Genomic DNA, 20,808 nt, shown 5'->3' with positions numbered 1-20,808 from the left:
TGTATTAAATGGCCAGCAGCACAGCTTGATCTAATCACTCCAGTCATTTCATCCTTTGTATTCCCTTCTATGACTGATTACCTGTCTCACCCAGTGCAAGGAACAAAGAATCTGTGTGAATTAACACAGCATGTTATATGTTCAGGTAAATTTGTCTGTATTTACATATCTTGAAATTAGATCACATGCCACCAGGTTTCTGTTCACTATTTCAATTGAAAGATCACTGGCAAAAACAAAATCATGGAGTCAAGCACTACCAAGTCTGCAGTTTTCATTCTGGATTCTCTGTGCATGTGATACACTAAGACTTGAGGGAGTCCAGATTTGCGCAGTGGTAGCCTACAGCATGCAACACATGATGACTTGACCCCATTTCTGGGTTTTGGATTATGCATGTGAAGATTTTTGCAGGCTTTCACACAACTTCTCAGAGATGCTTCAGCATTATGTAACGGGGATGCGCATCAGAAAGTTCCAGGCAGCTTCTTGTAAAGTTAAAATAAATGTACTATTGTAGTCACTCCCAATGCCTGCCCCACCCACTCCCCGGCCTTTACTGACTTTCCAGACTGAACCTCATCTCAAACCCTATTTGAAAGAACTTCCCTTTTGCCCCTTGGCAGTTAACCTTCCTGACTATTTCCAGACTGGATCAAACTATTGACACCCTGGTTCAGGAATCCGGAGCTATCACTTGCGCTAATTCCCTCACCAATCTTTAGCATAGCCACTTCCACTAAATGCTAACAAACAACCCTCAATGCTTGGTCAAAGCCTTTTCACTCATCAACTGCTCATCTTCCCTCCCTTACAATTCCTGCTATTAATCCTCAGAAGTCAATTGTAACCCTGTCCTGAACTGACCCTCAAGGTTTCAATCACCTCTGAATGAAGTTTGACACTGAACTACATAAGATGATATGATGGCAGATCACCAAAACGCTTGGCTGTTGATACAGATTTTAAAAGAGAAACAAGATAACGAGAGATGGGGAGGTTTAAAGAGGAAATTATATAGCTTTAAGCCATGGCATCAAAAAGCATATCCACCAATGATGGAGCAAATACCTTTGGAAATACTCAAGTGACCAAAAGCATAGGATACAGAGTTGTGTGGAAAAGTATTTTTCACCCAATGGGTGGTTGTAATCTGAAACTCACCACCCAAGACAGTGGTAGAAATAGAGTCAATCAAGCCTCAAAACAGAACTGAATAAGCACAAAGGAAAATTATTTGCAGGACTAGAGGGAAGGAGTTGGAGATGGGGACCAATTGTATTGACCAATGAAGAACCAGCAGTGAGTCAATGACCTGAGTTTATCCCTTTGTGCCATAATCTTTATTTTCTACAATTGAGTGGTTCAGTGGTAGTGGGAAAAGACAATCTTAGTCATGGTGTGGAGATGTAGCCCACAGCTAATCTTGGGGTCAAATATGAAAACATGGTTGCATACAGCTTGCTTAAGTTTCTGACAGGTGCCATTTAGGAATGCAGCTTACTGAGGACTGAACACAAGGGCTTTGCTCTTCCCTAATATCCAGTAGGAAATTTCTGCCCATTGATGCTGTATGTCAGAGAAGCAGATTAAGCATTTAGAAATGCAGAAAGGGCTAAGAAAGGATGCTGTGAAATCAAACTGGATGATATTTGTATACATGTGAGAATTTATATAATGGTTTGCAAATTATATTAAAGATTTAGACTTTGGAATCCAAAAATAATTTATAAATTGATAAATGAAATAAAATTAGTGGGGATAGCCAACAATGAGAAGGGTAACAACAAATTACAAGAAGGTGCTAACATACCTTCAGAAGGGCCATATAGTTGGAAAATGAATTTCAACATTGAACAGTGGGAAATACTAAATGTTGTTAAGAAAAATTAAGTTGTCACATACTACTTGGAAAATAAGAGCCTAAATGAGGAAGAAGAATAAAGGAGGCTCACAGTAGCAATACACAAATCACTATAACTAGGTTAGTGAGGCTATTAAAAAGAAAACAAAGCACTATGGTTTATTTCTAGAGGGATATAATTAAAAACAAGAGAAGTTATGTTAAATTTGTATCAACTTTGGTTACACTACTCATGGAATCCTATTCTGGCCAGCATGTTTTAAAATTGATTTAGACACAACGGTCACAGTTGAAAATGATTTCCAAAGACTCTACTTTGACATGTAAGCTTACACCATTCCGCAAAGTGTGAACAGAGAAAACTGTGAAGGGTGACCTAATGGTCAGCTTTAAAATTATGGAAGGTGTTGATGGAGTAGACAAAGTAGGATACTTCCACTTCTGAGATCTGCAAGTTGTGATATTTGAGATAGATGCCAAGAAATCAAAAAAGGAATCTTCTTTACTGAGACAGTCACAAGAATATAGAACTCAGAGTGTGGTATAAATGCATTTAAGAGGAGGTTAGAGAAGCACGTGAGTGAGGAAGGATAAGAGGACTATGAATCTTCTTGTTTAGCCAGCAGCAACATGTACAAATTAAATTTGAGATTTGTAAGCCACTGCATGGCTTTACTGAGAGGATATTTCCACTGAATTTGTATTCAAGGATGATATGATCCATTCTTTGAAATAGGTATATATTCACAAGCAGTGAAAGGTTTGATTCACCACTTATTCATTAAGTATCATTAATGTCCTTTTGAGATCCTGTTTGGAGATATCCTTGTTCTTCAGGCTATCATTAGGTTATTGAATACATTCCGTGTTTCCGATGTTCCAACCTAAGTTTCTTCCAATTATCGTCACTGTTAAAATCAACAAGGCAACGGTAGCAGGACCATAAAAGACTCCTTGAAACTGTCTGGTGGGTTGGGGGCTCAGAGATGTCTGGATGGACTGGCAGTGCAGTTTACTGATGGTTTGGACAATCACTCCGTATTTATAGAATTAGATACCAATGGAATTAGACAAAGTCAACATAGATTTATGAAAGGGAAATTATATTTTTTAAACCTACTGGAGTTTTTTGAAGATATAACTTGTAGAATAGTTAAGGGAGAACCAGTGGATGTGCTGAGTTTGAATTTTCAGAAGTCCCACATAAGAAGTCAGTGTGCAAAATTAAAGTAAATAAGATCGGGGGGTAATGTATGGATTGAAAATTAGTAACAGAAAACAGAGAGTGGGAATAAATGGGTCTCTTTTGGAGTGGCAGGCAGACCAGTGGGGTACCACAGGGATTAGTACTTGGGTCCCAGAATTTCATGATATGTATCAATGATTTTGATGAGGGAACTAAATACAATATTTCCAAGTTTGTTGACAACACAGGACTGGGTAGGATTGAGTTCAAGAGGATACAAGGAGGCTTTAAGGTGATTTAGACAAATTGAGTCTGTGGGCAAAATATAAAAGATACAATATAACATGGATAAATGTGAAGTTATGCACTATGAAAGGAGAAACAGAAAGGCAGTGTATTATTTGAATTGAGAAAGATTGGGAAATGTTGATGTACAGGAGGATCATAGATAAAGCTGTACAGCACAGAAATGGGCACTTCGGCCAACACATCCAGGTTGACCGTGATGTCTACCTGTGCTAATCCCATTTGCCTGCAATAGGCCTGTATCTCTCTACACCTTTCCTATCCAAGTACCTGTTCAAGTGCCTTTTGAACAGGGTAATTCTATCTGCCTCAACCCCTACCTTTGGCAGCTTATTCCTGTGTGTGAAAAACATGCCCTTCAGATCTCTTTAAATTTCTCCCATCGCATCTTGAATTTATGCCCTCTCGTTTAAGACACCTCCACTTTTGGAAAAAGACTATTACTATCTATCCTATATATGCCCCTCATAATTTTATAAACCTCCATGAGGTAATATCTCAGCCTCCTACATTCCAGTGAGAATAAACCCAGCCTATCCAATCTCTAATTATAAGTAAAGGCCTTCATTCCAGGCAATATCTCAGTCAATCTCTTCTGCACTATCTCTATTGCTACCACATCCTTCCTGTAGTGTAGCAACCAGAAACGTAGGCAAACGTCCAAGTGTGGCCCGACCAATGTTTTGTACAACTACAGCATGACATCTCAACTATTATACTCAATGCCTCAGTCTATGAAGACAAGTGTGCTGAATACCTTATGCACTACCCGGTCCACCTGTACTGCACTTTTCAGAGAGCTATGAAATTGCACCCCAAGGTCCCTCTGTACATCAACACTCCTGAAGTCCCTGCCATTTACTGTATATGTCTTGTTAGTACTTGGCATTGTTGCACTGAAAGTCACTGAAAGTTAACATGCAGGTGCAGCATGCATTTAATAAGGCAAATTATATGTTGGCCTTTACTGCAAGAGTACAGGCTGTCTTAATGCAAGTATACCATACCTTTGCGAAGACCACAGCTGGTGTATTGTGTACTGTTTTGGTCTTCCTGCCCAGAAAAATTTGTATTTGCCATAGAAGGAGTGAAATGAAGGTTCACTATTCTTAGGAAGGAAAAAAAGAACTGTCGTATGAGGAGAGACTAAGTCAATTACACCTGAATTCATTAGAGTTTAGAAGAGAGGTGATCTGTTTTAAATGTATGAAATTCTGACAGGATTAGGCAGTCAGGATGCAGGGAGGATGTTTTCCCAGAATGGGAGTCTAGAACCAGATTTCATGGTCTTATGATAGGAATAAGGCATTTAGGACTGAGATAAGGAGAATTGTTTTCATTCAGTACAAGGTGAAATCAGTAGAGGCTAAGGCACTGAATATTATTTAAGAAGGAGCAAGGTATATTTCCAGGCACAAACAGAGTGTGGGGAAAGAGCAGGAATATGGTATTGAGAGGGAGGATTAGCCACAATTGTACTGAATGGTGTAGCAGGCTAGAAAGGCCAAGTGGCTTATTCCTGCTCCTAGTTTTCTGCATTTCTATGACAGTAAAGGTGGATAGGCCCAAATGGAACATGGACTGGTTGGGCTGAATGCCCTAATTCTGCGATGTAAATCTTTGTATAATGCCCTGATATTCAACATAATACATCATTGATCAAGTGCATTCATTAACATGACATTTCTGGTTCCAGCAGCACAGAAATAGCCATACTCCACATGGTACTCACTCGTCTCTGTCTGTATGAATTAAATTTACAGTGAACCACACTACACTCAATTTAAATAAATAAAGGGATCATGTAAGGAGGGCTCAGTATATCATTAATGAAAGTAAATCTATGTGACTTGAATTGCAGATTTAGTAATATTAATACTATTCTTACTGCACCATTTTCCATTAACATTGCATCTAAAAACATTGCCCATGGGTCTTTTTAAATGGATATGGAGAGAAAGCAGATGTTAAGCCATGAAAATAGAGGTGAGGAAGGTTGAAAGGATGGGCTTTGAGATAAATTGTAGAGGGAGGGAAGTGGAGAGGTGAGGGGCTCAGTGATCTTCATCAACTTGTGCCATGGCAGCTGAAGGCTTCTCCACCAATAATGGGAAGATGAGTTGGGATGAAGAGAAGGCCACTCGGCTCCTCCGGCCTGCCTGCATTCAATAAGATCATGACTAATCTGATTGCAACCTCAACTCTACCTACCCCCAATAAACTTTCATCTCCTCGCTCATCATGGATTTATTTTCTCTGCAAAGGCAGCTTCTACCACCCTATGAAGAAGGATTCCAATAACTCACAATGCTCTGAGAGAACAAATTCTGCCTCTTCCCTTTATTATATGGGTGACCTCTTTTACTTTTAAATAGTGGTCACTAATTCTAGATAGTTCCACCAGAGGAAACAATCTCTCAACATCCAATGTTGCGACGCCTCAGGATCTGAGATGTCTTAAGCAAGTTCCCTTTCTTGTAAACGCCAATGAATAGAACCCAAACCTCATTAGACATTCCATGTATTCCAGGTATTAGCCCAGTATACCATCCCCGAATTGCTTCCAGCAGTTATACTTTTCTTAAATAAAGAAACCAACAATGCACATAGTACTCCAAATGTGGTCTCATTAACACCCAATATAATTGACGCATAACCTCAAAAATAGTTGTACTAAATTCCCCTAGTAACATTTATGTTAACCCTTCTAATTACTTGCTGTACTAATCATGATCTGGGATACCCAGATCTCTCTGTACCTCTGAGCTCTGCAGTCTCTCACCATTTAGACAGACTTCTTTATTTGCCAAAATGGACAATTTCATGTTTTAACCATTAGTTACACAACCATCAAAGACGCCGACTGAGCCACCCACCAACCACCACCCCCCCCCCCCCCCCACCCACACTTTGGTAAATCAGACCACCAGGCTGTGCTCCTTCTCCCTGCATACAAACAGAGACTGAAACAGGGGGATCTAGTACAGAGAGTCATATAGCGCTGGTCTGAGGAAATAGATGAGCTTCTACGTGACTGTTTTGAATCAGTGGACTGGTCCATGTTCAAAGACTGAGCAGCCAGCCTAGATGAGTATGTCACCACCATCACGGACTTTATCAGAATTGTGTTGAGGACTGTGCACCAAAGAGGACAATCTGGATTTTCCCAAACCAGAAACCATGGATGAACCGGGAGATCCACTCCCTACTGAAGTACAGGACTGCAGCGTTCAAATCAGGTGACCCTGACCTTTACAAGAAATTAAGATACAACCTCTGTAAAGCTATCAGGGATGCCAAGAGACAATACGAGTCCAAAATCGAGTCCCAGAGCAGCCATCAGTTGTGGCAGGGCTTACATGCTATAATGGGCACAAATCAAAGTCTGGCAGCATCACCGACAACAGCGCATCCCTTCCCAATGAGCTTAACACATTCTACACACGTTTTAAACAGAAAGGGATTGGAATGTCACCACCCAACTTGACAGCCGCCAATGCACCTGAACCCACAGTCACCTTGGAAGACATCATTAGTCTTCCAGAGAGTGAACCTGCAGGAAGCATCTGGCCCAGATGGTGTCCCTGGCCGTGTCCTCAGATCCTGCACAGATCTGCTGGCGGGGGTAGTTACATACATTTTTAACCTCTCCCTACTTCAATCTGAGTGTCCCACCTGCTTTAAGAAGACCACTATCCTCCCAGTACCAAAGAAAAACAAGGTAACGTGCCTTAATGACTACTGCCCTGTGGTTCTGACATCCACCATCATGAAGTGCTCCAAGAGACCGGTCATGGCACACATCAACTCCAGTCTCCCAGATAACCTCAACCCACTGCAATTTACCTACCACCGAAACAGGTCTATGGTAGACACCATCTCCCTGGCCCTACACTCAGCTCTGGAGCATTTAGACAGTAAAGACACCTACATTAGACGATTTTTATTGACTACAGCTCCGCCTTCAGTACTATAATTCCGAGCAAACTCATCTCCAAACTCCTAGACCTGGGACTCGACACCTCCATTTGCAACTGGATCCTTGACTTCCTGACCAACAGACCGCAATCAGTAAGGATAGGCAGCGACACCTCCACCATGATTATTCTTAGCACTGGTGGCCCACAAAGCTGCGTCCTCAGCCCCCTACTCTACTCCCTATATACTCATGACTGCATAGCCAGATTCTACTCTAACTCCATCTACAAGTTTGCAGATGATACCACCATACAATGAGATGGACTATGACCTATGACCTCATGACCTACCTTGTTGTGACCTTGCACCTTATTGCACTGCACTTTCTCTGTAGCTGTGACACTTTGTACTGTTATTGTTTTTTTTTACCTGTACTACATCAATGCACTCTGTACTAACTTAATGTAACTGCACTGTGTAATGAATTGACCTGTATGATCGGTTTGTAAGACAAGTTTTTCACTGTACCTCGGTACAAGTGACAATAATAAACCAATACCAATACCAATAGTGGACCATATCTCAAATAACAATGAGTTGGAGTACAGGAAGGAGATGGAGAGCTTAGTAACATGGTGTCATGACAACAACCTTTCCCTCAATGTCAGCAAAATAACAGACCTGGTCATTGACTTCAGGAAGGGGGCAGTGCACATGCTCCTGTTTACATCAATAGTGCTGAGGTTGACACGGTTGAGAGCTTAAAGGGAGTGAACGTTACCAGTAGCCTGTCCTGGTCCAACCATGTTAATGCCATGGCCAAGAAAGCTCACCAGCACCTCTACTTCCTCAGGAGGCTAAAGAAATTTGGCAAGTGCTCTTTAACCTTTACCAATTTTTATCTATGCACCATAGAAAGCATCTTATCTGGATGCATCATGGCTTGGTATGGCAACTGCTCTGCCTGTGACCACAAGAAACTGCAGAGAGTTGTGGACACAGCACAGCACATCACGGAAACCAGCCTCCCCACCATGGACTCTGTCTACACTTCTTGCTGCCTCGGTAAAGCAGTCAATATAATCAAAAACCCCACCCATCTTGGACATTCTCTCTTCTCCCCCCTCCCATTGGGCAGAAGATACAAAAGCCTGAAAGTACGTACCATTAGGCTCAACAATAGCTTCTATCCTGCTGTTATAAGAATACTGAACAGGCCCCTCAGTATAATAAGATGGACTCTTGACCTCACAATCTACCTTGCTATGACCTTGCACATTATTGTCTACCTGCACTGCACTTTCTCCGTAACTGTAACACTTTATTCTACATTCTGTTATTGTTTTACCTTGTACTATCTCAATGCACTATTGTAATGAATTGGTCAGTGTGAACAGTATGCGAAACAAGTTTTTCACTGTACCTTGGTACGTGTGACAATAATAAACCAATATTACCAATGTACCAATTTCCCATATTGTACTCCATTTGCCCACTTGTTTAGCCCATGTGCATTACTTTCTTATATCCTCTTCACAACTTACTTTCCTACCTATCTTTATGTCATCAGCAAATTTAGCAACTATAGCTTTGGTGCCTTTAGCCAAGTCATTTATATAAATTGTAAAATATTGAGGCCCCATCACCAGACTCTGTGGCACATCATTCATAATACCTGACCCCACCCAGGAAATGACATTTATTTCTACTCTGTTTCCTGTTAGCCAGCCAAAATTTCATCCATACCAATATGTTACTTACTACATTGTGAACATTCCTTTTCTGCAATAGCATTTGATTCTAATAAGATGGTCAAACACAATTTCCCTTTGGTGAAACCATGTTGACTTTGCTGGATTACCCTGAACTTTTCCAACTGTCTTGCTATAACATTTTTAGTAATAGCTTCTAATAATTCCCCATAACATAATTTTAAAAAATTAATTTTAGAATGTCCTGCTAACTGTCCTGCTTTCTGTCTCCTTCCCTTTTTGAATAAAAGAGTTATAATTGCTATATCCCAATCTAGTGGAATACAATTTGGATCAAAACTAGCTTGGTAATAGGAGATTGAGCATCTTGCCTGAGGGTTGCTATTGTGACAGGAGCCTATGACCAGCGGTGTACCACAGGGATCAGGAGCTGGGACCCTTGCTGTTTATTATACACATTAATAACTTAGATTTGAATGCAGCAGGTATGATTATTAAGTTTGTAGATGACATGAAAATTAGTGGCATTGTTGCTAGTGAGGAGGGTAGTCTTAGGGTAGAGAATCATATTGATCAGTTGGTAAGTTAGGTGGGGAAAAGGCAGATAGTATTTCATCCTGACAAGGCTGAGGTGATGCATTTTGGGAGTGGAGGATCTAATAAGAGAAAGAAATATACAATGAATGGTAGGGCTAGTGTATTGAGGATCAGAGGTACCCTGGTGCACAAGCTGAAAGATCTCTGAGGGTGGCAGCAAAGGTAGATAGGGTGGTGAAGAATGCATATGGGATGCTCAACTTCATTAGCCAGGGCATAGAGTATAAGGTCAGGGTCCAACTTTATGAAACATTAGTTAGGCCACAGCTGGAATATTGTGTGCAGTTCTGGTCCCTACATAATAGGAAGTATGTGATTGGATTGGTGAGGGTGCAGAGGAAATTCACCAAGATGTTGTTTAGGTTGGAATGTTTTAGTTATGAGGGGAAACTGAATATGCTGTTTTTTTTTCCCTTTAGTAGAAGCTGAAGGGGAACCTGACAGACCATACAAAATTATAAGAGGCTCAGATAGGGTAAATAGTAAGAAACTCTTCACCAGGGCAGATGTGTCTAAGACCAGGGCATAGGTTTAAGGTGAGGAATAAGAAATTTAGTGGGGATCTGAGGAAGAATATTTTCACATGAAGGATGATTGCAATCTGGAACACACTGTCTGAGATGGTGGTGGAAAATACTCTCGCAACATTTAAGGAGTAGCTGCATGAGCATTTGCATTGCCAAGCCATAGAAGGCTATGGATCAAGTGTTGGTAAATGGGATTAGTACAGATAGTTGACATGATAGTTGACATGAGCTCTTTCACAAATCTCTTCAGAAACAATGATTACATGGCTCAATCAGCACCAAGGGATGCACAATGGGAGACTGTGATATTATTCAGGGTGGCAACAGGAAGAAAGCTGGACAGAGGAAGAAACAAGAAATGGAGAACTGGGAGCAGGGACTGATGGAGAAGAGGAAGAAGAAAGAAGACTAGACTGAAGAAAAGTAGATCAGGAGAAAGAATAGTTAAACATTGGCCTAGAAGTGAGAATGGGAGAAAGAGGTAGTCAAAATGTGCACATGAACTGGTATAAAATGATGCCAAGAATAGCTGAGCCATAAGGGTGCAGAGAGTAATCTTGAAGGGAACTCTGAGTATTAGGAACCTAAATTATGGAGACAAGTGAAGAAAACTACAATGATTTTTGGGCTAGAGTTTTCAGGGAGACTTAAGTTAATTTTTCTGGCATCTGAAGAGTGTATCACACTTCTACATGTGTTAGTTGTTCACAAGAATGACTAGTTCTGAGAGAGATTTATCTTTAGAAGACATTCTCAGTGGACACAGATTCTGGCATATCCATCTGTAATTAATTAGCACCTTGGAAACAGCTTGAACTAAGAGTCTGTTCAGATGGTTGAACAGAGAAGTCTATCACATCAGTCAGCCTAGAACTAACTTGATCAAGGCCTTGACAGGGTGTTACCTCCTCCTTGTAATTTAAACACTGCCACATGGTGAAAGAGGGGTGTTATGGAATTTATCAAACTAATTAAAAGCTGCCAATTACAGTTTCTGGCACATGTCTGAGTAACTCTTTTGTACATGAGTTACAAATGGCTAGAGTGGTCTTCATAACTAGCTACCATTGAATAGAAGGTTCAATGGAGACCAGTTCATGTTATCAGTAGCTCCTTTAAATGGAAAGTCAAAATAAAGCTGGAGACCTGAAATTAAAACCCCCAAACTACTAAAAATAGCAGATCAGGCAGCACCTGGGGAGCGAGAGAGAGAGAGGGAATCAGATCTGTTTCTGTCTGCCTCCATGGTGCCACTCTTGAATGATGTTGAGCTGCCTACCCCAACACAGTCTTCTGGGATCTGAAGGAACAACTTCAGGAACTGGTAGCAAGGCACATCACTGAGATGCAGGAGGATTTCAAAAATATGGATGGCTGGGATGAAAGATCTTGGGGTGACAACAGTACAAACAAATTTTTAATGTCCAGAGGGGCACAGCTACTCTTTGTGGCTCAGTTAAAAGGAATGAGCCAGATCTCGGTGAAAAAAGATAGCAGTATCTTAATTTACCATTATTAATGCAGAAATCTCTTGAGCTTACTGGTTGGTTTCTGCCACTCTGCCATTTTCTTCATCCAAATTCACACATCAGTTTCTCATTAATCAGAAGACAATAATATTGCTTGCAAATTAAAAACATAAGTACGCTTCTTACAAAGTGGCTGTTGGGTCAAATTGTGCTTGGCCTGGGCCTTGTGTCCAATTCCCAATAGGCTGTACTTACCTGTCGTGGTCCCCCAGGTGGACAAGAGTTCTCCACACTTGCTTAAAGCAGAACAGCTTGCAAAAAACAATCAGATCTCTAGCAACAGAAGCTGAGCTCTCCCAGCCCCAAACCCAGAACAGTCCTGATGGCCTTTGGAAGCTTGCTTCAGTCAAAAGCATGTTTCATTGCCTCAGATATACAGAGGCAATTAAAAACAGTTCAAAGTGATTTAAATAATTTAACAACTACGATAGTTTTAAAAATAATTAAAAATAAAAATAAATATTTAGCTAAAATACATTACACTATGGTAAATTAAATAGATAGTGAAATTAGAAATAATAAATGTAAGAAGCTATTCAAAAAGTTATTCAGATAATCAAGGTTGCTGCTTGTATGCCAACTGTGGTTGGCACAATGCTCAGAGCCAGATGCCCCCAGACCTCAGTACAATCCAAAAATGCTGCTATTCTCAAAGATGAGTCTAGCAGTTGGGCAGTACTAGCACCAGCACCTGACCTCCAGCACCTTTCTGACCTTGGCATTGCAGTGTACAGAAGCAGAAGTTGAAGACATGCTGAACAGCGTAGATGGACAGAGGCTACATTGGAGTGCTACCTGACCTATGCTTAATGGAAAGACAAGCTTCTCTCTGGTCCAGAAACTGAACAATTTAAACCATAGTAGATTGTTTTTAAGATTTTAAAAAGTAACAAATTGAAACTTTTTAAGTTTCTTTCTACCTTACGTTTCTGCCTCTCCTTTCTCATCCAAATTAATTCTCTTCTCTTTGTGTGCAAGATTTATCAATAATTTAGCCAATTTCCATCTTAGTTGTCCCACTACCATCTTCTCAAAGTTTATATCTCATTAGTTTGGAGTGTGCCAATAGGATCAGAGCACAGGCCCTTGAGCCTTTTCTACCAAAGAGATTTGGGGCTGAGCGGTGACATAACTCCATAAATTCACTGCTGCCCCATATTCCTTCATAACTTTGGTCATCAAAAATCGTTTAATCTCAAATTTAAAAAAAAGGAGGGAATAGGGCTTGTTCTGAGTTCTCATCTATGCAACAGGATTCCAGTTTGTACAAGTTCATGGGCTTCTGCCTACATCAGACAATTATCACAGCAATCTGACTTTAGGATACCCAGGTGGAAAAAAGCATCCAAAACAATTAAAGTCAGATTCTTTCAATTTTTTTTTCAGGAGTTTATTACCTTGTGCTAAATTGAGTCGATTTGTAGGAGGATAAACTTAAGTGGCTTAAGAACAGTTAATTGCTTAGATGTAAATAGAACTAGACACTGTGAACCATATCCAACATTAATTCAAAAGGGTAAGCTCCAGATACACTGATAAGTACAGTGAATAAAAGCAACACAGAATTATGCTATTTACAAATTTGACTAAAATTGAAAAAAAGATAATCTCAAAGGATGATGATCCAGACATGAAGATGAGCATTTATGAGAAAGGCAAAAGTGCTCAACAACGCACAAGCTCATTTCTCAAACTTACGTCATTTATAATTGTCATATCAGTCCAGGTCAGGTTTAATAATGCAAACCTGTCAGAGCATTTTATCAATACAGAATATAAGAAGCATTCTAAATTGGTGTATAGGACATCTGAATCAAACTTTATAACAACTGTTACTAAGAAACCAGAGCTACAAATGAGATATTGTGAAGCATTTCAATTGTTGTTGTGCTTATGGTAATTCAGACTCTGTTGATTGATATTAGGTGTCAGTTTATTTTTACTCTAATTTCCTGGTGCCATTGGCACTAACTGCATGAATAGGGAGGTGGATAAATAAAGTACTGTTGGTTAATACATCTCTTGTGCCCAATGCCTCTAGCAAATAAAAGTTAAGCTGCATTTCATTTGGTAATGTAATATGATTCCATTATATACAGATCTGACTTGCTTAATAATCAGTATTTTTCAGTCTGAAGTTTGCTGGATCGTTTAAAATGAGGAAATTTAGACATATATGAAATTCCAGACCAAAGTGGCAATTCCAACCTGAATTTCAATGTGTGACTGCACTGCTAAAAAGTTGAAGTTTTGTCCAACACCCCCAAACTAGGAGTGACTTTGCAAGATGATACGGAGGGTCATTAAGGCCTAAGTTATGAATAATAATATTTATATGTACCATTAGAGACAGCAGAAGATCTGATAATAAGACAGGTAGCTTGGCTTGTGATTTATCTCAAACAACAGCATTAGCTACAGCTAATCCCTGTGTGTTTTATTTTGATTTCATCAGTATTCAAGTGGCATTGGAAAACAAATTGCAATACTCACCTAACTGCAGAAAGTCAGTTTGATTTTCAGCTCGGCTTGGGCTGCAACTAACCAGATTATTCTTTCAGGTCTGTACCATAATCTAAGAATTTCTTTTTATGCATTCATCTTCACCAATACAATCAATACCTTGGACAGTTTATCATGTAACAAGGCTCATAATTGGCAATTTGTCTCTGAGTTAATGGACTGTCCTGAAGAAATGCAGATGATTGATGGTCAAAGCTAAATTATTGAGAAATTATCTAGTGCCCTGAGATGTTATAATGCTACAAATTAAATTTGTAATGGTGGTTGGTCTTTTCATGTTCCTTAGCATATGTGAAGTGGCATTGTTAAAGAGCAACCAATGATGCATCCTCCACTGGCAGCCAACTCTTGTAAATTTTATATAAAAGACCAAAAGATTCAGGTTGCAGCTGCAATAAAATAACAGGGCATGGCCCAAGGCCTCACTATTAACAATACATTATACAGACAAAGAAGCTTAATGTGCTTGTTACTGCTGTCATTAACCCATTTGGTCTCACTCTATCAGAGATATTCCCTTTGTTCTACCTGTTCCTCTCCCATCTTCTCTGCTACTGAAAACTAACTTTTGTTTTCCCCTGTAACAACAAACAATCTACTGGAGGAACTCAGCAGGTCAGGAAGCACCTATGGGGAATTGGCGATGTTTCGGGTTGAAACCCTGTATTAAGCTTCATTTTATTTACCCCTCTTCCCCAGTTCTGATTAAGTGTCTTGGAACTGAAACATTTCTACAGATGCTGCTTGATCTGCTGAGTGTTTCCAGCATTTTCTGTTTCTATTTCAGATTTCCAGCATCTGTTGTTTTATTTTTGATTTTCATTTACTACAAACCCTCTGCTCTGTCTAATTTCTTGGCTGCACAGCTGGGATCAGACTGAAGCTGAAAATAACAGACATGTAGCATTATACAGAAAAGATTTACAATACCAGGGGTCTAGAAAAGACTCATTTAGTCACTAATATTGTCACAGTAACTCCATTCCCCAATTTCTTGAGAAAGTCCTCTCTGGGAAAGGTATTTTGATTGGTATTGGTATTGGTTTATTATTGTCACTTGTACAGAGGTACAGTGAAAAACCTGTCTTGCATACCGATTGTACAGGTCAATTCATTACCCAGTGCAGTTACATTGAGTTAGTACAGAGTGCATTGATGTAGTACAGGTAAAAACAATAACAGTACAGAGTAAAGTGTCACAGCTACAGAGAAAGTGCAGTGCAATAAGGTGCAAGGTCACAACAAGGTAGATCGTGAAGTCATAGTCCATCTCATTGTATAAGGGAACCATTCAACAGTCTTATCACAGTGGGGTAGTAGCTGTCCTTAAGTCTGGTGGTACGTGCCCTCAGGCTCCAGTATCTTCTACCCGATGAAAGTTAACTAAAGTTTAATTGGGATGTAGTAAAGCTATCAGTCAAGGTGCAATCAAGAACAAGTGTTTCAAAATCTGATAAAAACAGCTGGCACTGTCACATCCAAGGAACCTGTGCTCTGTTTGAATTATGTCTGGCAAATACTACGGTCGTATGTGAGAGGGAGCAACCATTTGCAGAAGGGTTTAAACTAATTTGGTCTGTCCATAGATAGCACTAATAATATTTGCTTTAGACAATACTCTTTGATTTTTTTGTGTTATTTTTGTTTCAGATTGGCCTGAAGGCAGATGTGGAGATGACCAAGGAATGAAAATGTAGTTTGGCAGAGTCCTCGCTTTATAAAAGCCTTAGCATTAGCTTCCAGTAAAGCCTGAAGCATTAATAAATGTATCACTCTGAGATGCATAAATCATGTTTTCCCCGGAAAATACTCTAAACGTAAGTGGATTCTAAAATAATGAAATATTTAAAAAGGGAAATAATGCTAAAAAGAATCCTGATGGACTGATTCCTTACTTGTGTTCATTGTTGCTGTTCACGAAGTGACACGATATAGCTGTCAACTAAACATCTTTTATTGAAGATAGTCAACACTCTACTAACAACAGTGACTTACCACATGGTCCACAGTTCTTAAAGGTAAACACACACTCATGTATACTGCACTGGTTCTCCCTAAAAACAAGCCCATGCAAATCAACTGTCTGAAATTATATTAAATTAAGCTAACACTCAACTACTTCCATATGTGAAATTATACATTTTACTATTCTTACTATGTACATTTCAATAAGATTACCACTCATTCCACTAAATTCAAAGGAGTTAGGCTCATTCTGCTTAACCTATATAACAAACCCACCATCCCAGGAGGTAGTCTTGTGAAGTCTTTGCTGCATTCCCTCTATCACAATTGTAATCTTCCTTACTTGAAAGACAAGACCTGTGCATAATATTCCTAAGGTGGTTTCTCCAGAGACCTATATAATCAGAGGAAGTAGTCTCTATTCTTGTATTCACATTTTCTTGCAATAAAGGCCAATATGCCATTTGCTTGCTGCATCTGCATGTTGAGTTTCAGTGATTTGTGTGGAAGAACAACCAGGTTCACTTTTCAATCTTTCAGCATTTAAAAAGTACTGTACCTTTCTACTTTTTCGACTAAAAGTGAGCATGATCACATTTTTCCACATTATATTCCATCTGCTGTAGACTTGCTTATTCACTTAACCTCTCCATATCCCCCTGGAACTTCAGTAAAATCTCTTCATTGTACACACTATCAGTTGGAATTGTGTTGTCAGCAGAGTTCTATATCCAATCTCTTTTATTGAAGGTAGTCAATGCTCGTCTAACAGTAGAGGCTGGTACATCAGTGTATCAAAAGGCCACATAGTACACTCAGTTCTCAAAAGGTATGTGCACATATATACCATGGTTAGTGAGTTGAGTGATAATTGGTGCAAGACAAATGCAGAAGATTGATGAAAGAAATTTGTAGACACATGATAAAAGGGAGAGGGAAAGGAAGGTGAAAGAGGGAAGCACATGTTTCTAAACTCCAGTAAATATAGGCCATTGCCATGAGCGAGAGAAGGACAGAAAGTGCAAGATTCTTATGGAAACATAGAAAACAAAGAAACATTGAATATAGGAGCAGGAGTATGCCATTCAATCCTTTAAGCCTACTCCACAATTCAGTATGACAATGGCTGATCATGAAAATTCAGTACCCTGTTCCAGCGTTCTCCCCATATTTCTTGATCTCTCTTGCCCTCAGAATACTTCAACTGCTTTCTGTGGAAGAGAATTTCACAAGCTTCCCACACTCTTGAAAAAGGAATATCCCCTTATCTCAATCTTAAATGGATTCTCCTTTATCCTTAGACTGTCCCAGACTCCCGAACATTATTCTTGTATCTAATCGCTCAGTCCTGTTAGAATTTTGTTGGTATCTGTGATATCCCCTCTCATTCTTCTAAACTCTAGTGCATAAGCTTAATTGACCCAACCTCTCTTCATACATCAGTCCTGCCATCCCGGAATCAGTCTGGTGAACCTTCACTGAACTCCCTCCATAATAAGGACATCCTTCCTCAGATAAGGAGAGCAAATTTACACACATTACTTAAGATGGAGATACAGGGCTGCAGGCATCTTTTTGCAGCCTGGAAACTCACTTCATGTCTGCATTTCTGACTTGCAAGCTGTCCAGGTTATGAACAGTTCACAGGAATGGAACTCTGCCATAAACTGGGGAGGACCTGTTTGGTTGAAATGGTAGGTTTTGAGGACTATCTTGAAGGAAAGAGAGGTAGAGAGGCAGAGAAATTTAGGGAAGAAATTTCAAATTATGCATACAAACTGAATCTTTAATTGATTTGAAATTATTTCTGAGTTGAAGAGCAGTGTAACACTAAGCTGCCATACTCAATGTTCTCAAAATTGCACTGATGCAAAAACAATGGATCTAATATAATTGTGCCATAGGCTTAGTCAGAGTTGAAAGGATTAAAACATGAAAGCAAAGGAAGTAATTTTTTAAGAAATGCTGCAAATTAGAATTAAATACAGAAAATACATTTCTGAAAAGTACATGGCAAACGATAAATGCAAAGCAGGCCTGTCCACACCTTAGAAAGATTAATGATTTGGATGCATTAGTTCCAGATTCCACCTTAGTGTGAACATTTATTTTTCAGATGTTGCAAGATCTGCCGCAAGTTTCCACTATAAACACTTAAGTACAAAGGTTGACATTCTAAGCGAAATGTATACTTTAAAAGGCAACTTACAATTCACTGTAATGCGAACGGTTCGTGTATCTGAAATTGACACATCATTGTTTGCGATACATTCATAGAATCCAGCTTGGTTCCGTGTAATGCCAGAAATCTCAAGGTATTCACCTTCACTGATAAAATCTTTTGCTGAAATGTAGAAACAACATTAAAAGATCACAATATGTTTGGCTACATGGTTCATAATGTGAGATTAATACTTTGTGTGGCATATTTTGATAGAATCATTAAAAATTGCTCATGTCGTGCATTGACCGAAGCCAGACAAGTGACCTTTTGAAAGGAAAAACAAGTACTTTAATGTCACAGACAAGGTTGGTATAAACATGATCCCTGTAACTGTTCCCTGTACATATCTTTGAAATCTTGCACATACTGACTGGACTGCAACTATTCCTGTAATAGAGTTCAGTGACCCTTCAACAACCAGGATTTATTCCACCATTAGAAATTTTTACTAAAGTAATCTGAGATCAATGAAATGCACTGACAGCAAAATAGATTTTTTTGTTCCCAGGAATGCTAACATTATCTGGTTTTGTTTACTCTATACATACAGAGAATTGAAATACACCAGAAGTCATGTACAATTACCTTTTTAAGCTTCTTAATTAGTGTGCAAAATGTAGTAAAGGGACATTTTCCTGGTTACTTTTTAAATTAATGTCAGAAATATAGCTATTACAATCTAAAAAGTTCCAAGCTTCAATCACTAGCTTGAGTAAACTTATTTGATCTTTGCCACAAGTACAGGAATATCAATGTGTTGGCCATGGTTCCAGCCCTTATTGAAGCTAGAGGCACCTGCTGCAAAGCAATTGGCATTTGATGATGATGATCAATTAGTCTACACCCAACTATTTAGTATCAACTGATGTTCTTACTTTGGTAACATAGCTAAATAGAGGGCAGATCAAAAAATGTTTTCCTTTAACCATTGTACACCAGAATTTGAGGGTGTGCAGATTAAAATTCCTTGATCAAGAGCCAGCCTCAACACCAGAAAATGTTTATCTTTAGTCTTCAATTTCTAGGGTGAACTGGCAAAATATATGGTGGACGCATCACAGTTCTTTTACAGGAAAGTAAACAGTTGAGTGATGAGGATGTTTCTAGTAATCAAATTTTGCCCGGAAGTTCTGCACCGTTTTCTCATGCCATCCATTAACCACAATGGAAGATTAACATAAATGCTTAAAAATGAGTTATAGCAGGAGATGGGGATATCACCACAGAAACTCAACCTCAGTGAAATTCAAAACAGTACAGATGCTAGAAATCTGAAAAAAATATAGAAAATGCTGGAAACACTCAGCTTGTTAGGCAGCATCAACAGAAAGTGTTAACGGTTCAGGTCAAAGATCCTTCATCAGCACTGGGAAGGAGAGAAAACAAGTTAACCTGAATAACCTGTTGAGTGCTTCCAGCAATTTTTGATTTTATTTCAGAAACTCGGCATCAATGGCCCAAAACTTCTTAGAAGCGGAGAGTCGATTGCTCTTGCTGCTTCCCTACCTGCCACCTCAGCACTTACCTGGGGAGGATATACTAGCCCCAACATGACCCACAAAACAAAATAAATGGTAAGACCCGCCCACAGAAATGGACTGACAGATGACTAAGCCACATCCCCAAGTCCACCAGCTGTCAGAACTACCAAAAAAATGAATGTTTCTGAATGTCTTTGACACTTATTAAAATACAAAGATATTGCAAAGCAATTAGACTACAATGTTTTATAAAAATGACAAAGACACCAGAAATCAATACAATATGTTTAAGTTAACTAAGTTAATTCAAGTTAGTGTGAATTACCTGTGACTCTCTGCTTACCCTCTCAACTATTTCTTCCCGTTGTAATGATTATGGAAACAGTGTCAACCACTGAAAAAATGGCAGAAGACAGCACTCTGTCCCTGGACTCCATGAGGAGTCAAATGTAGGAGAACAGTCAGAATGGCAATGGAAAGGACCAAACAAAGTTCAGGACTTCCACCTTCTAAACAGAACTGCTGCAGTTCTCAGTAATTTCTGGTCCAATGTACCTCTTCTCCTAGCATTAGCTGATTGTATTTGGGCAATGTCATCCAAAAGAAATTGCTGATTAGACACAGGCTGTGGCTTCATTTCCTTAGGACTAATTTTAATTCCTTCCTCTTGTCAGGCAGTTCATCTGGAATGAATATGACTTGCATTAGCTCCGACATTTCCACTGACTGTGGGTTCTGTGGTATCTGCTAAGATTTTTGTGAAACCTGCAGAAGCACCACTTGTTGGCACAGGAGATGTTTGACATGGTGAATGGGTGGACAGTTTCAGAGTTGGTGTGTTACTTCTACCATTTACAGTGAACAACGAATGGATTTGCGGTTTTCAAAGTCAATTTTGAATGGCTATGGGCCAGGGATTCCCAGCATTTAGTGGGGATGTTGGAATTCCTCTTCCACCTGATAATCAATTGTCTTG

General features: G+C 39.4%; 1 protein-coding gene across 2 annotated transcripts in view; it reads right to left on the bottom strand.

Annotated features, from left to right (window-relative positions):
* The window catches only part of negr1 (neuronal growth regulator 1), a 386,601-nt gene that overhangs the window by 96,677 nt on the left and 269,116 nt on the right, over window positions 1–20,808 (bottom strand). For both annotated transcript variants that reach the window (XM_052010858.1, XM_052010857.1), the window contains exon 4: window positions 18,337–18,471. In XM_052010858.1, the coding sequence (XP_051866818.1) occupies window positions 18,337–18,471 (135 nt within the window). The remainder of the gene's footprint in view (window positions 1–18,336; window positions 18,472–20,808) is intronic.

The sequence above is a fragment of the Pristis pectinata genome, chromosome 3 (assembly GCF_009764475.1).
Source record: "Pristis pectinata isolate sPriPec2 chromosome 3, sPriPec2.1.pri, whole genome shotgun sequence".
Lineage (NCBI taxonomy): Eukaryota > Metazoa > Chordata > Chondrichthyes > Rhinopristiformes > Pristidae > Pristis > Pristis pectinata.
This window is presented reverse-complemented; position numbering and strand designations above follow the sequence as displayed.